The sequence below is a fragment of the Aythya marila genome (assembly GCF_965140915.1).
Source record: "Aythya marila genome assembly, chromosome: 8".
Taxonomy (NCBI): domain Eukaryota; kingdom Metazoa; phylum Chordata; class Aves; order Anseriformes; family Anatidae; genus Aythya; species Aythya marila.
This window is the reverse complement of record NC_139049.1, coordinates 10,876,194-10,903,254: the sequence shown is the minus strand read 5'-3', so window position 1 is coordinate 10,903,254 and position 27,061 is coordinate 10,876,194. Positions and strand designations below refer to the sequence as shown.

Genomic DNA, 27,061 nt, shown 5'->3' with positions numbered 1-27,061 from the left:
TCAGGAAGTGAAGTAGGAGCTCTGCATGGAGTAGAGGTGGTCGATGGGGTTTCCCACCCGTGCCTGCAGCGGCCCCGCGTCCGCCGTGGCGAGGAAGCAGTCGCCCAGGTTGCTCAGTGAGGTATCGTCGCTGTCCATGTCGTGGAAGAGGGGCTCGGCACCTGGGGAAGCAGGAAAGGAGCAGTGTTGGAGGGGTGCTGTGTGCTGCTGCAGATCCTGGAGCACCGTATCTCCTCCTCCACCATGTCCCCAAGAGCCTACTGAGATGGTTTGGGGATGCTGGCACACCTCGGGGAAGAGGGAGCTGTAAATCATACGGGGTGGCACCTTTGGGGAGGTGGTGGCACCTTTGGAGAGGTGGTGGCACCATTGGAGAGGTGGTGGCACCACCAGGGAGGAGGTGACACCACCAAAGACGAGGTGACACCACCAGGGAGGAAATGGCACTCCTAATTTTCCCACCACACCTTTGGCTTTGGCTCCAACTCCATCAGTGGGATGCTTTCATGGTGCTGGCCACCTTGGTGCCCCCACTTCTTCAGTGTAAGGATTTAGGGGAGCAGGGGTTGCTGCCTGCCCAGAACTTGCTGCACCCCCATCACGCAGCCCCCATTTTGACAGAGAGAGGGCAAGAAAAAAGCCCCGGGGAGGTTGCAGACATGCCCCTTTCTGCAGCCTTACCATAGGGGTGCATGTGGTCTCCGGGCATCTGCGGTGGGGTGAGCCCTTGCCGAAAGGGGTCGGAGCTGTAGACGCCCTGCTCCATGCCCAGGAGCTGCTGCGGGGGGGGCAGAGCGGTGTAGGGGTTCATGAGCCCCTCCAGCCCCCCGCTGCCACCACCGTTGGGCTGGGCTGGAAGATAAAAATGAGCTGCCAGTGAGGCTTTTTTTGGGGGGGAGGCTTGAGAAGCCTGGAGAGGGCATTTTGGGGGTGCAGGGATGTAGAGAGCTGGGTACCTGAGCTCAGGCGCTGTGTGTTTTGCTGGTCCTGCTGCTGCTGCTGCTGCCTCCTGGCCAGCTTCTTCATCTGGGCGAGAAGAAGGGGAAAAAGCAGGGGGTGGCAGCACGGCCACGGGAGGGGGCGGGAGGGGGCCCCTGCACCCACCTTTGCTCTCTGGTTCTGGAACCAGACCTGCACCACGCGGACGCTCAGCCCCGTCTCGGCCGCCAGCGTCTCCCGCACCTAGAGGGAGGGAGGACAGCATCTCAGCGGGCCTCACACGGCTTTGGGGGGGATTTGAGGAGGGGGCAGAGCCCTTGCCCAGCCTCCAGGCCACCCCGTACCTTCCTGCAGGGCTTGGAGGAGACCTCGAAGGATGCCTTGAATGCCCTCCGCTGCTGCGTGGTCAGGATGGTGCGGGGCCGCTTGGGTCGCTTGTGGTCCTTCCCCTCCTCGGCTCCCTTCCCTGAGGCCGGCCCCAGTTTGCAGATGCTGTCTTCATCATCACTTTTGCCTTGGGGAGGGGTAAAAAAAAAAAAGGATCGAGAGTCAGTCAAGAGTCAGGTCTTGTTATCCTCCTCGTTATCCTCCTCACCCACCTTGGCACCGCCGCAGCGATGGCCTTGCTCGCTGCACTGGCACAGAGGGTGCAGTGCAGGCTGGCCGGCACGCATCCTTCCCTCTCACAAGCCGTAAACCACTCAGAGCCCTTTCCAGAAAGCTCACTCTGTCTGGTAATTGCTACCGAAGCTGCGTTTGAGGCCACACAACACACTGCGGGTTGCAAGGCTGAGCTTGGTCTGGGTCCCGTTTCGGGGCTGCCGTGTCCCCAGGATGCACAGGGTGGATGTGGAGCAGGAGGAGGCAGCACTGCCTGCGGAGGAGCGGGGATGCTCTCCAGTCACGGCTGTTTTCTGGGATCTCTGCTGGGCTGAGAGCTGGGGACACCCTCCCCATGGTGACACAGCAAGGTGTCCCCAAAAACACCCGCTCGGCATGCGGTGCTACCCCGGAGCAGGGAGGAGGGATGCTGCTCCTGTGGGCATGCCGTCTGCACAGCTCCCAGCATCGTGGGGATTTCAGCAGCCTTTTCAGAGCCAGACACAGGCTGCCATGAGCCGAGGTTAATTTTGGTGAAGGGGATGAGATTTTATGAATATCAGGAGGAGAGGCATGCACTGCTGGAGACACTGAGGCGCCTTTGCACCCTGGTTTGGGGTGACCACCCAAATCCCCCCCAGTCCAGGATGCGATGAGCTCATTTGGGGGGAGACAGAGCCTCTCCAGATCAAGCAAATGATGCCCAAAACCACACCACCATGCTCTGGGAAGGGGAAAAACCCACTCCAAGCATCCCCCCCCTCTCCTCGCCATCCCCCCCAACACCTGCTCCCCAAATCCCTCCGTGTGTCAAAGGAGAAGCGGAGCCGGATTTGGCGGGGTATTACTTTTAATTAACTCTCCCTTTCAAGCCTTCACCCGAACGAGGGGGGGAAATTAATGACTGTCTGGGGCTGCCCCTGACGTCACCCGGGAAGGGGCCGGGGCGGGGGACTTTGTGCGTGCCCCCAGCCCGACCCGCCGGCACGGGGGGGCCAGCGCGGCCACAGCGGGGCCAGGACATTCCTCGCCTGGGAGGATTTAGGGAGAGGAGAAACGTTAGGACGCTTTTAATTGGAAACCGGGGTCCTCTTTCAGAGGGGCTTGTTTGCTTAGGCTGGGCCGGGAGGGGGGGGTTTCGGGGGAGGCAGTAATTGAAGCGAGGGTTGGGGAGATTACGGGCAACATATGGCTGGCTTTTTATCGGCGCTTTCTCATAAAGTGGCCTTTGGTGTGCGTGGAGGCTGGGGGAGGGAGGCTGGGGGGGGCTTCGGGGGAGGCTGGAGGCTCACATCGCTGGTGGAGGGCAGCCGGGGCTGGCACCCCAGCGGGGACACACGGATATGTTGGGGGACATGGGGTGCAGGGGGCAAAGCCGTGGATCTGGATGCGCACCTGGGCCAGGGGTGCCGGGGTTTTGTGCTGGTTTCCCCGCCAGCCAAGGGGTTGTGCTGCCCTTGTGACTCCTGCACTGTGACTCCCTCTGCATCCCTCCGCCCGGAGCTTCCACCGAAATATGCGTTTTTCCCCGGGGATTTCTGCTATTAAAGCCCTCGGCTTGGCCAGAGGCGCTGGAAGTGGGGCTGGCCGCGGGCCGACGAGTCGCTGGGGAGAAAAAACTCCCCAACCTTTCCCAAACTGCCCTTTTCCCCCAGTAGGAATAAACCCAAAATGCTGTGGGACCAGAGGCCGATTCAATCCTTTTCCTGCGTGATGTTTCCTCCTTGGTTCCTATTTTAACTGGGAGGGTTTGCATCTCCCACAAGGCAGAACTGCGTCTCCCGGACGCACTTTCCCAGGGCTCCCAGCACAGCAGCCCCGCTGCTTTTTACTTTTTGTTACCATCGCTGCTATTTGGAGGAAGGATTTATTAATTTTTTTTCTAGGTTCTGGCTGTGGAGGATCATGATATTAAAGACCTGGGGCAATTCCTGCTCCACCCCCACTGAAACCATCCCTGTCCTCCCCGTTCAGAGGTAAAGCCTTCCCTCTGCAAAGCAGATTTTCCTACAACATTGTTTGTTTTTGGTGAAGAGTGTGAGTTGGGAAGTGCCAACCCCATCTTCAGGGATATCATTAAGACAGCGATTTCTGCTCACAGCTCATTTCCCATTTTCCTGTTTTTTCTTCCTAAATTTGTCTTCCCGGGAACTATTCAGATTTGCATCGGCTGCACATTTGGATTTAAGCGCTGATCTGATGCTCTGGGCAACCTGCCCTCATTAACAACCAGAAATACCCCCCCGAAGGTGACACCCCAGGGATGCCACCCCCTTCCCTATCCCCGCAGTGTCCCAGTTCTGGGTCTGCCTTTCCCTTCCCACCACGGGACCCTGGAGCAGGAGCAGCGGGTCGGGGCGATGCTGCGCCGGGCGCGGGCGGCCCCCTTACCAGAATCCGACAGAGCCGGGCTCACCAAGCTCAGCAGCTCCCGCTCCTTCTCGTAGTCGCCCTTACAGAGCAGCTGCCCTTCCTTCAGCACGAACTCGTCGCCCTTCTGCAGGCGCCGCTCGCAGACGCAGCAGCAGAAGCAGCGCAGGTGGTAGACGCTCTTCTGGGCGCGCATCACCAGCTCACTGGGCGCAATGGTCTCCAGGCACCCGGCGCACTTCACCGCGAACAACCTGCATGGGGAAATCAAGGGGAGACCCCGCTGGGATGCCCCGAGGTGCCACAGCTGCAGCCGGGGCGTGGTATGGTGTTGGGGCACCCCGGAGACCCGTGGTGGGGCTGGGGGGCATTGGCATGGGGGGAATTTGTCGCGGCTGCCGTGCTTTGGATGTGCCGAGGGGAGGCACAGGGTGGTGCTGGCTCCCCACGGTGACCAGGAGTGGGCTGCAGGCTCGCCCTGTGCCAATGAGGGATGCTGGTTTGGGTCAATGCTGGCATTTTTGGTGAACCACAAATGCAGCCAAAGGGTGAAGACCCCAATGATCGGATGCTCCGGGTAGAAAGCAAGCAGGCATCAAAACCAAGAGACCGGCTACCAGCATGGGACGTGGGACACACCACCTACAGGAGGTCTAGAATAACAATAATATCATAATAATAATGCTGGCTTGAGAAGGCTTAGAAGGACCTGGTGCCAAACCTGCTTGGGATATTTCCCCCAGTATTGATTTTTGGAGGTACCAAAGCTGAACGTCTTCACCACCCCCAATATCCGTGCTTTTGGCCTGGATCCCATAAAGAAAAAAAAATTCGCTGTTTACCCAGCCTCGTCCTAAATATCTGTGGGAACTGGACATTATTATTCCCCTGCCTTAATGACTTTGGCCCAGAAAGAGGAGGCAGAAGTCAGCGCACATCCTGCGGGGGTTATCTGCGAGCATCCCCGGGTCCCAGTGCCGCTCCCTGCCCCGGTCACCCCCTGGTCCCCATCGGGTGCCTCGCCCGGGGGGACCTGCCCAGGCAGCTCACAGTGCTGCTTTGCTGAAGTTCTTCAGGCCTGCAGTCCATAGCTGAAGTATTTTATTGTTTTTAATGAAAAAAAAAAAAAAAGGCACCAAGCTCTGGTTAAATAATTCAAGCAATGCTCGGTGTTCTCTGCCCGGTTCCCTCACCCCTGAGTTATCCCAGGGCATGGACCTGCCTGCCCAGAGCCTCCGAGCACAACATTTTCAACCCTGATTTTTTGGGACGGTTACCAAAAAAATAAAAAAAAAGACATAGGAAATGCAAAGTGCTGAGTCAGCCCTGTTGCAATAAGGAGAGGAACAGATGTACGCAACAGCTTCACAGCAAAACCACCCGAAAAAGGGGGAAAAAAAATAAAAAGCTTTATATATTGACGTTTTTATGAGCTTGATAGCACATAAAACATGGAGGCAGGAGGCAGAGCGAGGCATGCTCGTATCTTTGTGCCCTGGAGGCATCCCCCAAGAGTCCCAAAATGCATCGGCTTCATCCTTCACCCCGGGTCCGCTCCTCTTCTTGCAGCCCGGAGGAACGTGGGCTGTGTCAGCGCCGCGCATTTCTGCTATGTATTTCATTACATCTCCTTCGTGGCAGAGTGGAGGCAATTTGTAGGCAGGGGGCAACGCGTTCTCATCCTGCTTAAATAAAGTTTAAGCCCTACCTGGTGGGACTGCTGAGTGTTTTCAGTCATAAACCACCGATGAGCTATTCAGTTAGTGCTGTCTAATCTTTGCGAATGAATGTGCCCCAAATATCTGTTTTCAGTGCGCCGATTAGAAAGCAACAAAGCCATGCCAATTAGGCACATCAGCACCCACTGAAGAGGGGATTTGTCTGAGCTCAAAGTGTTCAGCACGCTGCAAAACAGGAAGGCGTGAGGTTTGGGTAGATGGCTGCCTGATACTGGACACTTAAGGCTGTGCTTAGGGCCCTGGATAAAGGACGGTTCCCAAAGTGCTCCCACTTTAGGAACAGTGGTAGCTTGGTAAAAGCCTCAGCAAAATATTGGCAGTGAGAATTTGTAAATTTTGAAAAATATTTAACTTAGGGAGAGTTGGAACAAAGGTGTGGTGGTGTAAGCGTTTTTTATCACTGCACGTGATCCTTTGTTTCTGATTTTCTGAGCGTTCTCATTCCTCTATTGATTAATCTGTATTAAAATCTGAATTAAAAAAAAATAGAAATGAAAAAGGTCCTTTTTGAAATGACAGTCTCCAGTTTTGAAACAGAAAGGTGGTGGCGGTGTGTTTCAAGAAAATATTGAAAGGAAATATTTTGCCATTTCCAGAATCGAAACCTTTCTGCCTGAAGACCCCCAAGAGAGCGAGATGACATTAAAGGCACCCCCTCTTCTTCTGAGACAAAATCCAACTTTTCATTTCCTATTCCCGGAGAAAAACATCTCGGTCTTCTGCTTCTGGCTTCCCCATCCTCGCAGCATCACCGAAAGCCGGCGGCTTCGACACGTGGCCAGAGCCACCCGTGGGGCAGCGCATCGTGCATCCCGCCTCGTGCATCCCACATCCCCAGCCCAGGTGCTCCCCATCCCTGTCGGGTGCTTTCCCATGGGGCTGTCGGAGCAGGGAACGGGGCCGGGGAGCGCCTGCCTCCCCCTCTTTCTGCCTTTATGCCGAGGTGACACAATGAAAGGGGCCGTGATTGACGGGCGCTTCCCGGCTGCTGTCTGTCTCCCGGCCGCCTGCGTGCGCCGCATACAAACGGGGCCCACGGAGCCCCCCCGGGGGGTGGCGGGGGTCAGGGATGGTGATATTAAATACTGATGGACAAATCCCAAACGCTGTGGAGGTTTCTTTCGCCGTGGCTCTTCCTGAAGTGGAGATATTGGAGTCCCAGCGCTTGCCAGGCTGCTCCACGGATGGGTTTGCTTCTCCCTGGATGCTCCTTGCAGCTTCTGCGCTGCCATCCCCGGCCATCTCCTGCCCCAAGGGCCATCCCTAGGGCAGGGGAAGCCTCCCCAGCAGGCACAATGACACGTTCACCCATCCCAGCTCCTCCAAGAGGGGACGGGTGCGTGGGGACAGTGGGACAAGCCAGTGGCCCTGCTCCGTGTGAGAGACACAGGGGGATGTCGGTGGCGGGGCTCGGTGCCGCCAAATTGAGATGTCTTGGCACCCGGTCGCCTTCTCACTCACTGTCACCCGTCGGAATGGGGGACAGCAGGACAGGGGACATGGAAAAATGCCAGTCGCTGTCAACCACGCATCCAGCCCCCGGGGCTGGGCTGGGACATAGCTGCTGTCCTGGTGCCACCTGGGCGCACCGGGACCAGTTTTGGTCCCCAAACCAAGGGGTGTCAGGGGAGCAGCGGTGTTGCTCACCCACCCCATCCCTTGTGCCTTCTCCCCACACACCCCAGCTCCCCGTGCCACGTTGGGGACGTCCCCGGGCTGTCCCCTGACCCTTCCCCGTCTCCTGGCTCCCTCCCCCTGAGGCAGACAAGTGTTCGCTTTACTGCCTGGCAACGGCGCCCGGGCTAAGCTTGCTAAAATATGAGTGGTTTTTGGCCGGAGTACCAGAAGGCTGCAGTCCTACAGAGAGAAAAAAATTGAGCACTCCATGCCATGGCTCCAGAAAGGGGGAGAATTAGATTTCACACCGAGCAGGCTGGACCATGGCATTCTTTAGTTAATGCTTAACAAACGCCCAAACAAAAGCGGCCAACTTAGCTGCATGTTTGTAAAATGTATTCTCAGCAGATTCGGGTTTATTGGAGAATTCGCTCGCTTTGCAGCAAGTGCCGTTTCCCTTTTTTTTTTTTTTTGGTTTAATTTCCCTTCTCCTCCCTCCCCCCGCACCCCTGGCTTCAGCTCCTCTCCTTTCTGCTGGTGGGATGCAGCCTCTGATGCTACGAGGGGATGTAGCAATGGGGCTGCGGTGGCAATGCTGCCCCTGGGCATTCCCACGAGCCCCCCGGGTGCAGCCCGGCCGTCATGCAGCTGGGGATGAGGATCCCAAAAAGCCAAAGCCTTTGGCAAACCCACCCCCAAGTTTCTGCCACGCAATGCTGATTTCTGGGGACCCCTCCTCCATAATAGCCTGCAGCATCACGCAGGGTGCCGGCCCCATCAAACAACTCAATCCATTGGTTTTGCAGGCAGGAGGGACACGGGGAGCAGGGGGACACACAGCTCGGTGCCCAAACCCAAAATCATCCCAATGGACACGATCCAGGGACGTTGCCCCCACCAGCCCACATCACGGCGGCTCTGCAGCACGGCCGCCCACCGAGCTGAGTTTCCAGCCCCCTCCCCTCCATGCCCCCAAGAAAACAAGCATAATTGAAAAACCACAATATCACTAGTCAAATTTAATATTGAGAAGGAGCGAGCGGGAGCCAGAGGTCAGAATTAATTACACCCCACCATATTTCAGCACACTGCCGCGGCTCCGTGTCCTTTCCTAGGGGAGCAGCGCTTCCACGGAGAGGTCGACAGACATTATTAGAAAGGACTGATTTAAACGTACCCCCAGGAGCTTTTCAGCTTGTCTCTTCAGAGCCTTTGTTTGTACCGAGATTAATGGGGAGGCAAATGATGGAAAAGCAAAGTCACCACAAGCGGGAGGATGCGCCACTGCCACCAGCAGCCGCTTTCGGCCGGCTTTGTAAGCGGGGCAGGGTGACCGGTGCTGCTCGTGCCACTCATTTTGCAGACTAAAATGTGATTATTTCAAAACTCTTTTATTTTTATTTATATTTTTTTCTGCTTTCCAAGAAATAGAAATTCTGTCTGACCCCCCTGAGAGCTTGTTTTCCTGCCCCATGGGGATTTTTTACACCCCCGCTGCTTTTTCGGCATGCTGTGCCACCGTGGGGGAAGGAGCCGTTTCCAATCCCTTTTGGGTTAGGCTGTGCCCCCCTGCATCACACCACATTTCCTACATCTTTCTTTCTTTTTTTTTTCTTTTCTCTGCATCTTTCACAAAACTCCCGTAATAAAAAACGAAAACAGAAAAAAATGGGAGAAAAAAAATGGGAGAAAAAAAAAATGGGAGAAAAAAATAATTAAAAAAAAAAAAAAAAGGAAAGAAAAGCTTTCTATTTTCTGTTCAGAATTTCAAAGGGAAGGTTAATAAAAAAAAAAAAAAAAAAAAAAAAAAGAAAATGAGGAAAAAAAAAAAGAAAGGCACTTAAAATTCACGGGGATTTTAGGGGCAAGCGCGCGCTCGCGGGCAGCCAATATCCTGTTGCGCTGCCGGGCGCTTCCCAACGCTCCGGCGGCTGTAAAAACCGCTCGGCTGGATGAAATCTAAACAGATTCAGCTAAGCCCAAAATAGAGGCCAGCTGCTTCGGACCGGCTCGGCAAACTGTTATCAGCCTCCCGGCGTGGCTATATCTTGCATTTCCACGTGCTGGTTTTGCATCTTGCATTTGCAAAAGTGTTTTGCACGAACATCGCCCGCGCGTGTTGTTGCGGTGGTGTTGGGGCTGTTTTTTTTTTTTGTTTTTCTGACATTTTTTCAATGGAAAGCAGCTGTTGTGGTGAGGCCAGCGAGGCAGCTGCGGGGCCGAAGCTGCAGCGCACATCAAGGTGTCTCCGAAGAGGCATCCTTCATTCATAGCTGCGTGCACTAGAGAGCACTGTAACATGTGGTTCGGCGCAGTTTGGTGACTGCCCGGCTAAACGAGCAGGCTGGAAATGCCAGAGGAATATGCTCTGGAATGAATGGAAATATCCATCTGAAGAGACATTAAATTTAAGCCATCTTTTCTCCCCCCCCCACTCCGCCGATCTCGTGTTGCAGCCCTCTCCTGCGGGGATGCTCGCAAGAAAAACAAATCCTTCGCTCACATCCTGCAGGGAGAGCAGGGCAGGGGCAGAGACCCTGCAGCAACCCACTCCCAAATCACACCCCGTGTGCCAGAAGCCAGAGCAGTTTTGTGGTTTGGGCTGGGCAGCCCTGCCCCGTCTGGGCATCACCTCCCCAGAGGCGCTGAGCATCCTGGAGGAGCACAGCCCTGTGCTAAACAGGATAAAACCCCAGGAAAATTGCAGTACTGAGTGGTTACAATTCACTTTCTACCTTGGAGCTTTTTGCTCCTTGGTTTGGAGAAGCCAGGGAGCAGGGACAGTCTGTTTTCAGCCACCAGCCTCTCAAAAATTCAATAGTACCCCCATGCAAATCCAAATCTTGGTGATTTCTGAAAAGCAGCTGCATTTCAGGCTGGCCTCAGCAGCCATAAATGCCAAAATAAAGGCTCTCAGCGATGCCAGAGAGCGAGAAGCAGCCCCAGACCCTGATACCAACCAGAGGAGTCAGTGCCCATCGTGGGGGGAAGGTGCTCGGGGGGCTCCAAACCAACCTGAAGGGGCTTCCCCGTCAAATCAATTCCCTTCCTTTACTTGCTTCATAACACCCCACACAATATTTAATAATGTACAACCTGTAATTGTATATATTTATATACTTTATATATATTTATGTAGTATAATTAAATAATTACGTTAGGCTGCAAAAGCAAACACGCTTTCTCTAGGAAACAGGTTCCTGCCTCTCGTTTGCTCTGGGTTATCGCAGCCCTTCCCAGCAGCCTCCGGCGGCCGGCGAGGCAGGATATTACTTTGTTGCTTATTCATTTTATTGCTTCTCCTTTCTAAATATTTGCTTGGCAGGGAAAGGATTCCCTTTACACAGTATCTGTTTTTTACAGGTCAATTGAATTTCTGGCTCTCGCAATCCCTCCCTCCTTCCAATCGCGTTTGCAAAACAAATATTGGTTGTACCAATTAGCTGCTGGCCCCTCGCGGAGGCGGCTCGGCGCCTTCGGCCGTGCTCGAGGAGGCTCTCCTGGCCCCAAAACGCACCGTGGGGATGTGCTGGATGCGTCCAGCAAGCCAGGAGCCCGCAGAGGGGCAGTGTCAGGGCTATGCGAGCCCCCCGCAGCGCCTTCCCCTCGGTACAGCCTCTGTAAGGCACCAGCAAAAAGGAGGTTGCCCGTCCTTCTGGTCACAAAGCAAAAACTCTGAAGGGCATTGAATTGATGCTACGATGTCCCTTTGTGGCTCCCCATGTGTGACAGCCGGCCTGAAACACGTGTGAAATACCTCGTGCTGCTATTCACTCTGGAACCTAATGACTGCGACCAACAGAGATTACAAACGCCCCCAACAGCAATAACAAACGTGTCTGGGTAGGTTAAATCTGTTAACCCCCAAAGCCACTCACCCAACAGAGCATCAGAAACAACATTTCTTTCCCTGAAACACCAAACACATCAATTTGGGACAAGCATGGGGTCTCCACAGTCCCCCAGAACTCAGACACTCCTTTTAGCACTGTTTTTGTTTTTGTTTTTTTGCCTGGCGTGTGACAGGCGGGTGGGTTTGGGCAGCAGGGGATGGGTACACTTCTCCTGCCTGTCCTTCCAAATTCTCACTCCTGAAATTTGGCAGATATGTGTTTTTTTTTGTGTGTGTTTTTTTTTTTTTTTTTTACGCTTTTAGGGTCTGCCTGCACATAAGCTGATCCCACAGGAGCCGTGCCGGCGCAGGCGGAGGTGCCGGGGCGGCCGCATGCGTTGGGAGCACACTGCTAAATCTGTCCTGCCCGTGCCAAAATTCACAGCCTGAGGCCAAGGCACGGGAGGGGGGACACCAAGGCGGGGGGCGAGGGCACAGCTCCTGGCACCCACCATGTCCGTGTAGGGCAGCCCCAACCCCCCTCCTGCGCACCGAGCGCATCCCCTCTGACCAGTGACATCCCCGAGGAGACGGCACCACGCTACCGCCGGCCCCCAAGCCCCATCCCCGAGCCCCCTGAAGGTCAGCACCAGCGGCATGCCCACCACAGATGGTGCTCAGCTCCCCGTGGGTCCCGCCGGCCCTCCGCCACAGCTGGGCGAACAATTCGCAGCGCATAAATTCACCCAGCGGATTTCAGCCCACGTGCTGTTTGCTGGGAGAGGCAGCGCCGAGGCTGTATTTCATCCCTTTGGGTTTCTTGGCGAGCAGTCAAGCTCCTGACCCTTGATTTACTCGCAATCGGTCAAGAGCCACATGGCAGCTCCCCGGGCCACCTCCCACGTCATGCAGCGGCCTCGGGGCGGCCACCGCTTCTTGGTGGCACCTCCGAGAGGTGGCCGGGGGCTCGGTGGTCAGAAGTGGAGGCTGGCCAGGATGAAGACCACCTCTCCCACGTGCAAGCACTGTGCTGGCCCCTGATGCTTCTCCATTTGGCTCTTTGCTCACCTATTTATAGCAGGACACGTGGGGAGATGCATGAGCAGCAGGAGGGCAGAGCGCATGGTGGCGAGTGCTGCTCCTGAACCTCCCCGTGCCCATGTCCTGCCTGTGGGGTCAACCTGCTCTTGGGGTGAGACCTGCTCTTGGGGTCACCCAGACCGCCCCTTGGTGACACCAGCATTACAGACCATCACCAGCTTGGCCCTGGGGGTGCCAAGAACCACACACAGCTGCGTCTCGGTGAGGTTTTACTCGAGGAGTAAAGATGGGAGAAGGGCGCAGAGGAAAAGAGCAACGTGAGGGATCGGGGTTAGCATCAGCCCTATCTGACATCTTCATCGGCGATTGCAATTAGGGACTTCATTTGCATGTTAATAACATTAGCAGGAGACGATAAACTGGAGAGGATGGGGGAGCAAAATGAGCTGAAGGGGACTCTGGAGAGATCAAAAAACAACGAAGGATGAGCGACACCGGGTGCGCTCGCCGGGAGGGGTGGGCTGAGCATCCCAGCCCGGCTAAATCCTGACTCGAGACGCTCACACCAGCCTTGTCACTGTGTCCCCTGCTGTGACACCGGTGTCCCAGTGCCCCAGCCCTGCCCCAGGCCACTTGGAGGTCTGACAGCACCACCAAGTCAAGGGAAGCTCCATCTGTCCCACTGGTGTTATAATACAAATTCGGGAGGCGCGTGGCCATGCAGCAGCCCAGCACCAGGACGGGGCAGGAGTTTTATCACCCAAACGGGGATTAAAGTGGTTCCTGATGCACGAGGAGCCAGAGGCAGGAAGGGAGGAGGGAGATGCTCTGCAGTGATTTGTGGGCTGTTCCCGGGCCGTCCTCGCTGCCAGCTCTTGGGCAATGGGATGACTTTTGTTGCAAACTGGAAGAACGGGAGACATATGCGAAGGAGGGAACTCGCATTCCTCTCTCGTAAGAAATCCCTTCTCACTTTCCCCCAAATCGCTCGTACACCCGGAGCTCGGCCTCTCTGGGCTGCCTTGGACACCGGCCCCCCTCCCACGCCCAGATGACCTACTCGTCCAGAAATGGCCGGGGCGTGAGGCTCTCCTCCTCCCTGCCCACGGCCGGGGGGACCCTTCATCCTCCTCCTCCTCCTCCACCAAGTAAAGACGTGGAAAACGCCAGATAAAAACAGCACCGGAGCTGATGGGACCCCGAGACCCCAAAACTTGCCCTTGGCTTCTCCAGGGCTGCGGGTGGCGAGGATGAGGCCCTTCACATTCACGGGGCTGGGATTTCACCTGGCCAGGATATTTGTCCCCCCATCTCCTAGCCACAGCGCAGCATGGTACGGGCTGGTTGGGGGCCCCCAAAATTTGCCAGCAGGAAGCCTGAGCCTGCCTGAGGTATGCACCAGGAGGAAAACCACCTGAGCACAGAGCCTGGATCGAAGCAACACAGAGCCTGTGATCAGGGCACTGCAGCAATCACCCCCTGCAGGAGCCTCCCTGTTGCCACTGAAGCCTACTGATGTCCCCTGCGACCTGCTGAACACCTGAGCTGACACCTCCTGGGGCAGGCAAGGCAAAGACTTGCACCCCACAGCACAGAAAGGCTCCTCCAAGCCACTTTGCAAGGGGCAGAAAGCAGGGAGCTCAGCCCTGCCACCTGGCACAAAGCAGCCTCTCCATCCCGTGACCGTCACGAGACACCTCCCACCTCCACCTCCACACCAACAGGAGGATCTGGAGAGCTTCTCACTGGCAAAAGGGTGAGGCTGAGACCTCGGGTGAAGACCTCTGCAGGAAATCTGGTGGTGCTGGGTGAAGCCAGACCCCGCAATCCGGCTGCAGGATGCTCTCCACAGCAATCTCAGCTCCGCAGCGAGATCTCCACCTGATTTTTGCAGGGCAGCCCTTCCCGCCTGCCCCACGGACAAACCTCCAGCCGCATCCTCCCAGGGCATCCAAATACCAGCCGCTAGATTTGATCTTTCAAGCACCAGCGCCTCGCCCCAGGCAGGCAGCAAGACGATTATTAGGGCTGGAGGCAGCCCGACTTCTCCCCCTGTAAGCGCTGCCCCATTAAAGGCTGTGCAATTCCCACCGCGGCACCTCTCATTGCATAGATATTGGATTCGGGAAATACTTTCTGCCGCGGGTGAAACATTTTTTTTTTCCTTTTTTTTTTTCTTTTTTTTTCTTCCCTGTGCCTGCCCTTTCAGATGAGAGAGGCTGAACGTTGTTTGCCGAGCTCGCTGGCTCTTGGAGGCAGGCAGCGTCTCCAAACGCCGGTGGAGAACGCGGTGCGCGATGCTAAAAGCAAATTTGCCGTCCAAAGCCACGGCTCTGCAATGCTCCTAGCGTTAGCTACAGCTTCTTCCCCATCCCTCCGGGCTGGGGGGAGCCCCAGCAAACAGCAGCAAAGCGGCAAGTGGATGAGAGGTGAAGGGAGGCAGCAAACAGCCCCACGCGCCCACACCTCCCCGCGAAATAGCTTGGCTGCCCCGTCTGTGGGCTGGGGAGGTGGCGAGGAGGTGCTGAGGCCTCCTGGAGACCCGCAGGGCTTTAGGAGGAGTGCAGAGAAGGAGCTGCAGTGCTGGGAGCGAGGTAGGATGCCACCTGCCTTACCATCACTGCCAAAAGTCCTCCTGAAGCTGCTCCTTGAGCTGGGCGAGCTTGGCGCAGACACCCACAGGGGGACCACAAGGTCCCCAGATGCCACCATGACTGGGGACATGAAGGCAGCACCAAGCCCTGTTCCTGCTGCTCCTTCCTGTGTGGAACCAGCCCCAGAAGCTGCCCCAATAATCTCATTTTCCAGGCTGTAAAATCCCTCCTGGGTTGCTGGGGCCTCACCGCGCCGCGCTTCTAATGGGCTCGGGGTCCTCAGTGGGGAATCGCGCCCGGTTTCTGCAAACTATTATCTAGCCTAATTCCCCCCATCCCATCACTTAAGGATTTACAACACGGCCTCCCTTGAAACGGTTTCTGGTAAATTCTTTGACAGCCCTTCTGGTCCTCACATCATCCTCAGGGTCAGCGGTGCATTAATGGCCCAGCATTTATGCGCCGGGTAACTCACTCCCTGGCAAGCCACTTCATTTGTGCTTTTTAAATTCAGGAAGCGATTAATAGTTGCCACAAAAGCAACGTGCTTCTCCTGGGCCAGTGCCATCAAGTCCTGACTCTCCTTGGGGAATTCAGATGCTGCTGTGGTCCTCCAGAACAGGCCAGAGTTTGGCTGAGGACGCAGGGCAGGAGCCAGGCGGGTTATGGACCTGGTTTCTTCTTGGGGTTCTTCGCCTTTATTGCTTATAAATCAGGCTGTGAAAACTCTCCTCTGTTTGCTCAAGCTCAGCAGACATCTTCCACGGGAGTGGGATCTGCAAGGTTAAATCCCAATGCTGGGAGGTGCTGGGGAATCTCCAGGCACCTGCTAACCCGGGAGGGTGGGACTCTGGCTTCCCCAGCCACTTAAAGAGCGGAGTTCAGGAAACAGCACGAATAACACCAAAAATTCAGGCTGTGAAACCTGAGCATCCTCCAGCTTCTCCTACGCCAGGGACCAGGCATCCTGCAGAAAGCTGGAAAACCCCATCCCCAGACACCAGCATCACCTGCTCACCCCAAAAACTCCATCCCTGGAGCCCAGCATCACCTGCTCACCCCAAAAAAACCATCCCCAGAGCCCAGCATCCTCTACTCACACCATGCAGCTGCAGTACAGGAGGCAGAGGCATCTTCCCAGCGTTTCTTCCTCCTTCCCAACCACGCAGCCATCTCCCTGGATGGAAAACCCTCTAAAGCCACCCTCCGGCTGCCGAGCCGCCCAGCTTTTAGGACACGAGCTCCCTTTCCACGCCGGCCCCATTGCAGCCAGCAGCAGCAATGATTTCCAGGCGTACCCTCCGCTCGAGACTCCCAGCAGCTGCAGCCCGACCCGTGCACATCCTCTCCCTAATCCTTCCCTCCCCGGCCCTCTCCAGCCCCTGGCTTCTATTATTTTCTGGCAGGAGCGAGCACCGCGTTAGCCCCCGTGCGCAGCCCGAGCATCTCTCAGCACATCCCCGACCTGGCTCCGAGTTACAGACGAAACGTTTGTGTAACAAGAGAACCGGCGAGGGCCAATCGCCCATTAATATTTTAAACCCCCGCTAATTCTTATTTAACGAGCCGTCCAAAGGGCCCCTCGTAATTGCTCTGTACAGCCTGGACCAGTTATTTATTGATAGGGAGCGCCTCTTCCCGGGGGGTGGCCGTGCCCTCCTGCTGCAGGCCAAGCAGCAGCAGCGAGACAAGGACCAGCAAACCCCACTCAGCTCCCCTGGATTTAGGGAGAAGTCCTGAAGCCCTCAGCATGAGGTGTTTTGAAGCACTGAGCCGGAATATTATCTGTGGAGATGCTCCCAATGCAGCTGCATCAGGTGCACGTGTCCTAGTTTAAGGGTAGAGGTCTCCAGATTTGGGACCAGCACGTTGCTGGCGCATGGGGGCACAAAAGAGCCCTGGTTTCTGAATCCTTGATCCCAAAACGAGGTGGGGAAGCACCCCCGGGCCTGAGCTCCCTCTGACCTTGAAGCTGACACATCATATGATACGTCCCAAAAAACGACGGGCTCCGCTCGGAGCTGACACGCGGCGGGGACGAATTTAACACCCGGCAGCGCTCCCGATCCCACGGGAGGAATTCCTGGCGGGGGTTCAGCGCTCGCCCACCCCCGCGAGCAGCCAAGCACCACCACGTCAGGGCACTGGGACCTCGTCCCCCCTTCCTGCTGGGACACACACTGCCACCGACGGCCGGCAGCACGCGTGGGGATCGTTCCCACCACGGTGGGTGGAAAGAAAAGGTGCTGATCCCAAATGCCACCACTGGTTTGAGGAAGGTGTTTGAATACTCCTACAGTTAATGAGCTGCATCGAAGAGCTCCGAAGAGCTCCCTGGGGAGAGTAGGGTGCTGGTGGGCATCAGAAGAGCAAGCACCTGGAATTGGGGTGTCTGAAATGGGCAGCTCTGTCCATTTGGGACTTCCCAAGCTGTAAGAAACACTCGGTGCTGGCCATTTTTGGAGGGGAGCAGAGCAGCCAAGCAGAGCCTGGGGAGGGCAGGGGGCAGGTGGGGTGGGAGAGCATCCCCCAGCAGCAAGCCAGACCCTGCCGCTCCCTCCTCCTCCTCCTCTTCCTCCTCCCCTTCCCTTCTGGCCAGCCCCAGCCCCGGTTTTTGGAGCGCGAGGACTCAGCGCTGCCCGTGCTGCTGCAGGGCCCCGAGCCAGCCCTGGCAATAAGCTCAGGATGAAAACATCAGCTCCGAAACGCAGCAACGGGGAAAACAGACGGACAGACACGTGTGCATGGCCGGGGGCTCCTGCACTCAGCAGAGCTCCTGCACTCTTTTTTGGGGTAATTTGGGGCACCTGGGGGATGCTGCGCTTGTTTGGGGCAGGCTCCTGATAAGCAGGACGGGCAGGGTTTGCTTCCAGCCCCAGGATGTTCTGCTCCTGGTGTTTTATTTCCAGCCCTGCTCCATCCACGCCGTCGGTGATGCTCGTGGGAGCAAAGGAGCATGGCCGTGACCATAGGTGCCCCCGGCGCTAAGAAAAGAGCAGGTCGGGAACGCCAGCGTGGAGGCGACGGGGCCGGGGCCAGGCCAGGCGCGAGAAGCCAGAAAACGTCGTCAGCTATTTTTATCTGCAGGGCCCAACACTTAATACTCTCCTATCTCCCACAAAATGTCACTCGAGCGCCGGCCGAAAGTTTACACCGCTCGCAGACAAGGGCTGAAACCCGAGCACGTAATCCCTGCTCCAGTCTGAAGTTTTAGTGGGATTCGCAGTGTCTGGATGGGGGAAGATGAGGATAAAAAAATAATAATAAAAAAAAATCTTTTCCCCTGAGAAATTAGAGCAGGGGCAAGGAGAGATGGGACAGGTGGGTCCCCCCTGCCCACCCAGGACCGTGTCCCTCCGTGGCCTGCCCCATCTGTGGGATGCCAGCATCACCCCCTACACACCAGGCACATCCAATTACTCCAAATGCCACCCCCTCCCTCCCACCAGAGGCTCCCCTTGCTTAATAAAGGCACGGCAGGGCCAGGCTGCTTTTAAGGGTCCCATCCTGCTCCCCTTACACCACACCAAACCCATGTGCGTGCAGCAAGGGAGGCAGGGGAAGCAGCTCGGCGCACGCAGATAATGGATGCTGACGGGGGAAAGCGGCTTCACTGGGCCCAGAAACCACCTCCTGCAGAAAGGAGCGGGGTAAAAACCCCTGGGAATCCACCGCTGAGGCGAAAACCCACATTCCTGGGATGGTCGAGAAATGACCACATCTATCTCCCTCCATCTCCGGTTTCTGAAGCATCGCCGTCCAAGAAACTTCGGTGGATTGGACGCAGTTAAACGAACGCACGCAAAAAAAAAAAAAAAAAAAAAAAAAAAGCACAAAACCAAACCCTTAGAGCTGCAAATCGAGCGATCTCCCCAAACATCTCACATATTTTCAAGGATGTTGAAGAAACGCACGTTTCCACACACGCGCACACACTTTTGTGGACACATTAAAAAAAAATAAAAAATAAAAAGTGCCCCGAGGGATAAAGCCATTTAGAACGACTTAGGAAACGCAAAGCACAAAAATCCTGTAATTATTGCTCTGCCAAGGGCTTGTCAGTTTGAAAATCCCCGCTCTTGAACCACTAATCCACGTGGAAAAGGAAAAACCACGCAGCTCTCAGCGGGATGTGCCGGAGGCTGACTTCGGCTGCGCTTTTCCAGTGTGAAGGCAACCGGAGGGGAAGGCGTGGGCTCGGTTCTCATTTCGTTAGCACCTTTCACCCACAACGAGCCCAAATCAAATCCCTTTTCCCCAGGGATGGAGCTGGAGGCAAAGCGAGGGGTCGCTCCCCCCAAGCCCAGGCTGGGACCGATGCTCTGCGGGCACCGCGATGGGGAAGGAAGGAGCGGGGTCGGTGTCTGGAGGCAGGAGTGCCTGAGAGAGGCGAAAATAAATCAGCTTGGGCGGGGGGATGTTGAATGTAAAAGCCAAAGATTCAGGGAGTTCCTGGGATTTTTGTTCCGCAGTTGGAAGTAATATGAAAAGGCATTGCTGGCAGAGGAGTCGCGCTTTCTCCGGAGGAAGGGGCTGGGCCATCCTGGCAGAGCAGCCAGGCTCGTGGCGTGATGTGCTGGGGGCACATCGAGTCCCCGTGCCCAGGTGAGGGTGGGGGACACCCGTCTTTTTGTGGCCATCACAAAACGGTCCCACGAAGCTAGCTGCATCCCCATCTGCTCCCCAGCATCACAGCATCACGCTTCCACCATCCTCGCTCCAGCCCTGCTTAACCCAAATTTTCCCATCTCGGACCTCCCCTCCCATTTCTTTCTCCGAACCCATCCCCGCAGCCCAACCTCCCCCCAGCGTGGGTTTTTATTTCCTGAAGGCGAGGCGTGCAGGAAGCCTCTCCTCCCTTCTGGTTAACATCCTGGTTAACCTTCCTCAGGGCAGAGCTGAAGCGAGCTCGGACTCGGGAGCTCAGGCTCCAAGACTTTAAGCCTCATTAAACTTTTAAGCCGGTCCGCCGAGGGCCAGCCCGTTGTAATTACGGATGCAGAAGGAAGGAGCAACGTCCACCCGAGCAGGCATCAAGAAGACTCAAACAACGCTTAATAGCTTTCCTAACATCGCTGTTTAAAGGATGTTGCTCGATACCACTCCGGCGCCCTGCCCGGCAGCGGAGATGCTGAGCCATACATAATTCAGTACTGCACTTCATGGCCAACCCAGCTGGCCACGAGCAAAACCAGAGGCACACGAGCCTGAGCCATCCCACCCCAACGGAGGCCACAGGTGCCCCAGCCACAAGGACAGACGGGTTCATGGTTGCATTTCAGGGGAAAAAGGGGCTCAACACCAAAATCAATGGGCAAGAGTTTTGGGGTTGCATCTTGACAAACATCCAGGTCATCGAGCCCAACACCTCCATCAACATCCCTGAGTCTGGTCATCCAAAGGGGTCAAAGCCATCGCTGTGGACAGGGCTGCGAACGCAGTCCCTTTTCCATGTGTTTTTCCCCCATTCTGTTTGGACACGTCACTGCAGAGGTTACTGGTGGTTTGCATACCCAAGGCACTGCTCTGCAGGAGCTCACACTGAACAGAGCCCGTGTGTGCGAGCAGAAACGCTGGCAATCAGAGCATCCCCGTGCTTTCTGGGTGGTGGGGTTAGGGGGGAAGAAATAACAACCTCACTTCTTTCTAATAAAAACCCGCTGCGTCTCAGAGCTGCCTTCGGGTCCCTCACCCCGCTTCTCTCCCCGCTCCAAATTCTTCACACCAGCCGCTTCCCTGAGCTTTCAATAACACAGACAAAGCTCCAGCCTCCCTCTTGCTGCTCGGCTGCCTTGGGCAATACTCCGCAGCGAGAAATCAGCACAGAGTGGGGTGTCTCCAGACCGGGGCAGGGACCAGGAGCCCTCACAGTGCACAGAGTCCAGGTTTATCCAAGGATCTCCGCAGCACCAGCCCGAGGAGAGGCTGCAGGCCCCGAGGAGATGAGTGACAACCCAATAAAGGTCTCCTCCGCAAGGCAGCATTGCCTCTTGGCGTGCTTTTCGAGCTCCCTTGCGGGGCAGGCTCCGGCAGCCTTGCCCAGAGGGGTTTTTTGGGGCCGGGAGGTGGCGGCGGTCGTTCCCCAGGAGCACCGGGGAGGGATTTTGCACGGTGGCGGCGGAGGCGGAGGCCGGGAGGAGGACAATGGGCAGAGGAGCGATGGTCGCGTGAAAAGGGATTTGTTCCGCTGTCAAGGACAGAAAGATCTCCCCAGGAGCTGCTCTTGGCAAAAAGGAGCCCACGAAGGAAGGAGAGGGGAAGGGATAGCAGGAGACGGTGCAGGATCAGCGCCGGGCCGCGATGGGCTTGCAGAGCACCACGGCCAGCCAAGGACGCCTCCACCAGCCTGCTCTGCCCTGCCCTAAACGTCAGCATCAGGCTGTGTTTGGGCTGTCCCCACGGTCCCCTCGCCTCAACCCTGCCCACGGAGCCCAGGAGAAGCCATCGCCCCTGCAGCACAACCCCTCTGGTCAAAGGTGGAAGACACAAAGGCAAACACGACAAAAAAATAGGGAAATCTGGAGAGGGGCTGAGAATTAATGCCCAAGCAAGGCTCCCAGGCAAGATGCTCAAAGCACTTGTGATGGTGATTGAGCCCTCGTTGGGTATATTTGTATTTCCAGCTCTGTTTGATGGGCAAAAAAGCTGAGGGTCAGCGTTTTCCTACGTACTACCATGGCCCTTTGTAGCTGAGCCCAGCCTGGATGGAGCCCAGCAGCAGAATCATGCCTGGAGGGGTAGGAAAGGCTGAGCCTCCGCTGAGAGGAGGCAGGTGCAGGCACACGGCGTGCTCAGGACACTGACGGCTCGCATCGAACGTGACACGACTTCACCCCGCTATGCACGCACCCCTCCTGAAAAATCTGGCCTTTTGGGGAGGAAAAAAACATTTTCAAGTTAACAGCCTATGAACGGTGGGGCAGCTAAAAGACCACTGGCAAACGAGAGAAATTAGAATTTTGTTCACAAGAACCAAGCAAAAAAAAAAAATAATAATAATATTAATGAAATTCCAGTAGAAGATGTCTGAGAAGCCCTGGTTTGGCTCTGTCCAGGCGGGACCTGGCAGTTTGCTTCCAGGTTAGAAACACCAATAAATAAAGCTGGGCTTGCAGTGTGGGTATAGACCTTCACATGCATCTGTGCGACACTTGTGATTTCAGGGAGCTCTCCTAAAATCAGTTGTGGATACACAGAAAATCAGATTTCTCACGAAAACACATTCACAAAAAATATATACGGATCTGGGGTCAGCCGCAGTGTTCCTCCCTGCGGAAATACAACCATTCTCTGCCTGCTGTAAAGCAGTTGGTCACGCCTGTTACGGAGGTGCTGTTCTCTTAAGCCGCAGGCAGAGCCCTCCGTCCCCGTGCTGGTGCCTGCACCCCGTGGCTGTGTCTGCAAGGGCACGAGCCCGAGACAAAGCAGAGCTCATCGAGCACCTCCAGGAGAAAAATCCCCATGCTCATCTCCCCTTTCCACCTCCTCTTCCTCAGGCATCCTCTGGACTGGGGGTGTCTCGAACACCTCCCTCGGTATTCAGTACAAGTGGGGAAATGCTGAATCCAAAGCCAAAAATGGTGAAAATTGGAAAAAATTCCACCAGTTCTGGCCACCCCAGGGAGGTGCCAAGGCCGTGAGCTGCCGGGCTCGGCCATGAGAAGCCTCGGCTCCATCGCACACAAGGCTGCCGCTCCCTCCCAGGCCGTTAGGTGAAATGTTAATTGTAAGGCACGAATCTAATTACAGGCACCAAAGCCGTTCTCCTCGTGGGGACGGGGCTGAATTCAGAGAGGGGATTGCTACAGGAGAAAAGGCCGGAGGGGATGGCGAGCAGGGAGGAAGGATGGGAAGGGTCAGAAGAGTGCAGAGGGGAAGGGAGAGGCTGGCCAGGGGGAAACCCACGTCTGCACTGTCATCTCCAGAGCCCTCTTCTCTGCCACCAGAGGCATGAAATTCCCATTTCACCCAGCCAAGAGAGGGCAAAAGGCTGTTCACAGCCAGCAGGGTCCCTGGAGGGTCCCAGGTCCAGGCAGCAGGACCAGCCTGCCTTAAGCATTCAACACCGGCACCCTCGTGCGCACCCAGCTGCGGCATCCCAGCCCCACGGCCCCTTCCCAGACAAAAATACCAGGTGTGATTTTCCAAACCCATCTTTAAAGGCTTATTCACAGGCATTTCCCTTCGTGCACGTGGAAGAAGCTCGCTTTGCACCCGCGTGACAACTCGGGTGGTTTCCGGACCTTCACCTCCCAAACTTCAAGACGGCGACGCAGGAGCTGGCAGCGGCACACGGAGCTGTCAAGCGGCTCTCCGACAGCCCCGGTGTCACACAACTGCCTCCCCCAGCATCACACAACTGCCTCCCCGGCCCGGGGAGCCCCGGCACGGCGACGGCAGCGACGTGGGGCTGCTGTGGGCGCCCGCATGCCAGCCTGCTCCGAGGCGTGCTGGCCATCTGCTCCCGCCCGCCGCGGTTGGGGACGTGCCAAGCAGGCACGCCGGCGCCGCGCTCCCCAGCTGCGCCCCCCGTCACGGCCACGCCGCTGCTCGCAGCCCCCCGGGGGGTTTTCCAGAGCCCACCCTCGCCTCCGGCATCGCCCCATGGTGCTGGGTCCTCCCCATGGCTTTGCTGGGCCATTGTAAATCCGACGGACGGGGAATGGATTTGGGAAGCCCCTCTCCTCCCAGCTCTATGGCCTCCTTTCCCTGCTCATGGCCAGGCTCCACGCTGTCCCCCCCCCCAAACCTCCCTCCCACCCCCTGGGTCACTCTGACACCCTGGGGTCAGCCAAAGCGAAGCCTGGACCTCGTCACCCATCCAGGTTTGGACAAGGGCCGGGGTTTGGGATGTTCCGTAACAAACGTCCTCTGCCCCAAATCCGCACTGTCCCGGGGGTGCAGGTCGAGGAGCCCCCCAAAATGGCTCTGCCCAGCCTGGGGGGCATTGGGGACACTGGCCACCAGCCCCCACCTTCCCCCACGGCCACCCCAGCTCCTCGGGAAATGCCCCAAGGCGCTGCTGAGCCCTGGCCCAGCATCCCCGCTCTTTAATCCATCCCTCCGCAGGTCCCCGACCTCTTCACGAAAGATAAAGAAATGCAAAACATCTGTTTTAATAAATGATTCATCAATTTCTATGGCCCAGCAAGTCAGCCGCTTGCTTAAAGCCGCCCCGTAACACTTTTCACGGATGTATTTATAACCAAAGGCACAACCCGGCCGCCTCGTGCTCTGTCGTTAACCCTCGGCAGCCTCGTTACCACCAGAGCTCAGGCGGGGAGCGAGGACACACGACAGAAAACACTGCACCAATTCCTCCTTGGTAAAAAACCCCCCAGCAGCCGCCATCCGGAAGAGCAATCCCTTCTTTTAATTAAAAATAAAACAAACCACTACGCGTCACTCGGAAGGATCCTCGGCACTGGTTTCACATGAATTTCCAGCCCGCGGGACACTCGGCGCACAGAGCATCGATCGCTGCCACGACGCACCAGCAGCAATTCCCAGGGGTTTTCCAAAACCTCGTCCTCTCCATCAGCACCAGAGCACGGGCATGGTGCTACGGGACTTGGGAGAGCCCAGCCAGGAGAGAAGGGGCAATTTGGACAAAAAAATATATTTTTTTTCCTTTTTTAAAATTATTATTAATTACAGTCACGGTAAATCTCAATAAAGCCAGAAGGGAACAGTGCTCCACATGGGCTTTGCTCCACGTCCTTGATGTCCCCAACCCCAGGGAAGGTGGTGACGATACCGTCGTGGTCACCTCACCTTCAGGGCTGAAATCCTCACCCCCCGGGGAAGGCTCTGCCGCAGAGCCCAGGCAGAAGTTACCAAACCTGGGAACACCCAGACCAAGCTGTGCACCGCCCGAGCTCGCAAATATTCATGACTTCTTTTTTTCCTTTTTGCAATCATTCTCATCTGTCCCGATGGCACCGGGTGCTCTGTCAGGCAAGGCGCACAGCGAGAAAGCATTTATTTTGTGGCCGAGAGACACAGGAGGAATATTTTGTGTTGGAGCTCCCAGCGTTCGGACACGCAGGCAGCAAAACCCGTGCGTGCCGTGAGCGGGAAAGGCATTTTAGCAGCATTATTTTCCCCCTTTCCCCCTAATGGGAACAGCTCCACGTGCTCCAAACAGAGGTACTGGTAAAGCAGAAAACGCACATTAAATTGTATTGGAAAGCTATGAGAACCGGTAGCTGAATTTCTACGGACTGACAAGCTGCGCACCCAAACTCGGCAAATTTTTGCCGAAAAAAAATTAAAAAAGCCGTACTGTGCCGTGGATCTCCCCCTTCCACTCCAGCGGCAGCTAATTCTTCCGCTCTTTTGTAAACATTCGAAAACAAGGTCGCACGCACAAATTCTGCTTTCAATTTTCCTTGTATCCATAGTGATTAAACTCAGCCCCACAATACGGGACTTAAAGGGAACTCGAAGAAGGCGCCGAGCAGGGCTGGCCCCGGTGCTCTCGCCGGCACGCCAAGGGCCGGAGGCGAGGATGCAGCCGACGGGGGCTTCCTCCACCAAAAGCCCCCCTGGGAGTAAAACCCCAGTGCTGAAATCACCGTGCCATCACCATCCTGAAGGATCCAGCCCCAATCTTCACCCTCCCCAAGAAACAGCCAGCCTGGAGGCACCGCGAACGCTACGGATCCAGCAAGGGGACGCGGGGGGACGTGGAGGACACCGCGGCCTCTCCCGGCTGCGCACGGGCCCAGGCGTGAGTTTTGCAGGGAAAGGAGCCCCCAGCCCCACGGCGTGGACGTGGGGGGCTCTGAGGGGGCCCCCAGCAGCTCCCCACGGGGAGCAGGGAATAGCTCAGCCAGCAAGAGCAGGACACACAAAAAAAAAAATTAAAAAAAAAAATCAGCTGCAGGAACAGGAAGGCTCAGCAGCCTTCTCCCCGTCCCCACTGGGGAGGTTTTTCTTTAAAATAAAGATTTTTAAATTCACTTTTTTTTTTTCCTTAAATTCCGATCATCTCCCTCCCGCAGGCACAAATCAGCTCCGCGCTTTCTGAAGGGCACCTCCACCCCATTCCCTGCTCCCCCGCAGCCCCGCACACAGGGAGAGCCCCAGCCCCAGCCCCAGCCCCAGCCCCAGCGGGGTCCCCCCCGCGCCGTGCCTCAGTTTCCCCACACGGGTGTGGGAGCGATCGCATCGCCCTGCTGGGGGGGATTAGGGAAATTGCTGCATGTGGGACGGGGCTCGGGCAGGACACGGCGTTCCCCCGGCAGATGCTCGGTAGGAAAATAAAGCCGGGGGACGTTGGGAAATGATTTTCCCTTTGCCTGCGAATTCCTGGTCTCCCGACAAAAGGCTCCTAAATTCCCAAAGGCAACGAAACACCTCAAAAAAATGGGAAAACCGAGGAGGGGGGGGGCCGCGAAGGAGAAGCAAAACTGGAGATGCCGACACGGCGGGGACGGAGGGAGCGGGGCTGGGAGCAGCCAAGGGGGTCCCCGAGCACCCCGCGCTTTCGGCGGTGGGGAGGACCAAATATTTGGGGTGTCGGGGCTGGGGGTGGGAGGGAGGGGGGGGAGCACTCACTTCTCGTAGTCCAGCTTGCAGTAGAGCTTCTTGTCGCGGTAGAAGCAGGTGGTGTGCAGGGGCTCCTTGCACGACGTGCACTGCACGCACTGCTCGTGCCACAGGCTGTCGTTGAGGCGCAGCAGGAACCGGTCCGAAATGACCCGCTGGCACCCCTCGCACACCGAGCGGGGGGGCACGGCCCTGCCTGCGGGGAAGGAGCCGGGGGGGGCAGCGTTGGTCCGGGGGGGGGAAGGCTGGGGAAAGCCCCTGCCGCCGCCACCCCCGGGGATGGGCATCAGGGGAAGGCAGGGCAGGGGGGTCGGGGGGGTCCCTATGGGTGAGGGGGGGTACCGGGAGCTGCTCCCGGTCCCGGGGGACCCCCGTGCTCGGGGGGAGCCGCGGGGGGGACCCGCGGGCCCCGATTTCGTTCCTGTCGGGATGGATGCGGCTGGCGGAGGTGGCGGTGCCGGGGAGCGGCGTGAAAACGAAGGGAGAAGAAACGAGGGGAATTCACCGCCGGGAGAGGCGGGGGGGAAGCCTCGGGGTCGGGAGGGGCTCGGGGGGGCCGCGGGGAAAGGCTTTGGGGCGAGCGCGGAACGAAGCGGGGGCTGCTCCCCTAGCGGACCCCCCCCCTTCCCCATCATCATCATCATCATCATCACCATCCCGGCGGGGCCAAGAAGCGGGGGGGGGGGGTTCCCCGACTTACCCAGCAGCGAGGGGAAGGGGGCGTTGGGCTCCAGGGCGCTCTGCAAAGTCTCCTCCATCTTCAGCCCGTCCAGCAT

At 56.8% G+C, this 27,061-nt stretch overlaps 1 protein-coding gene across 1 annotated transcript; it reads right to left on the bottom strand.

Moving 5' to 3' along the window:
• Positions 1-27,061, bottom strand: LMX1A (LIM homeobox transcription factor 1 alpha; the record flags this gene model as incomplete). Its single annotated transcript, XM_082765492.1, has 8 exons — positions 1-161; positions 682-852; positions 957-1,026; positions 1,105-1,182; positions 1,284-1,453; positions 3,931-4,163; positions 26,295-26,481; positions 26,986-27,061. 8 exons carry the CDS (start codon positions 27,059-27,061, stop codon positions 1-3), a joined length of 1,146 nt encoding a protein of 381 aa, XP_082621618.1.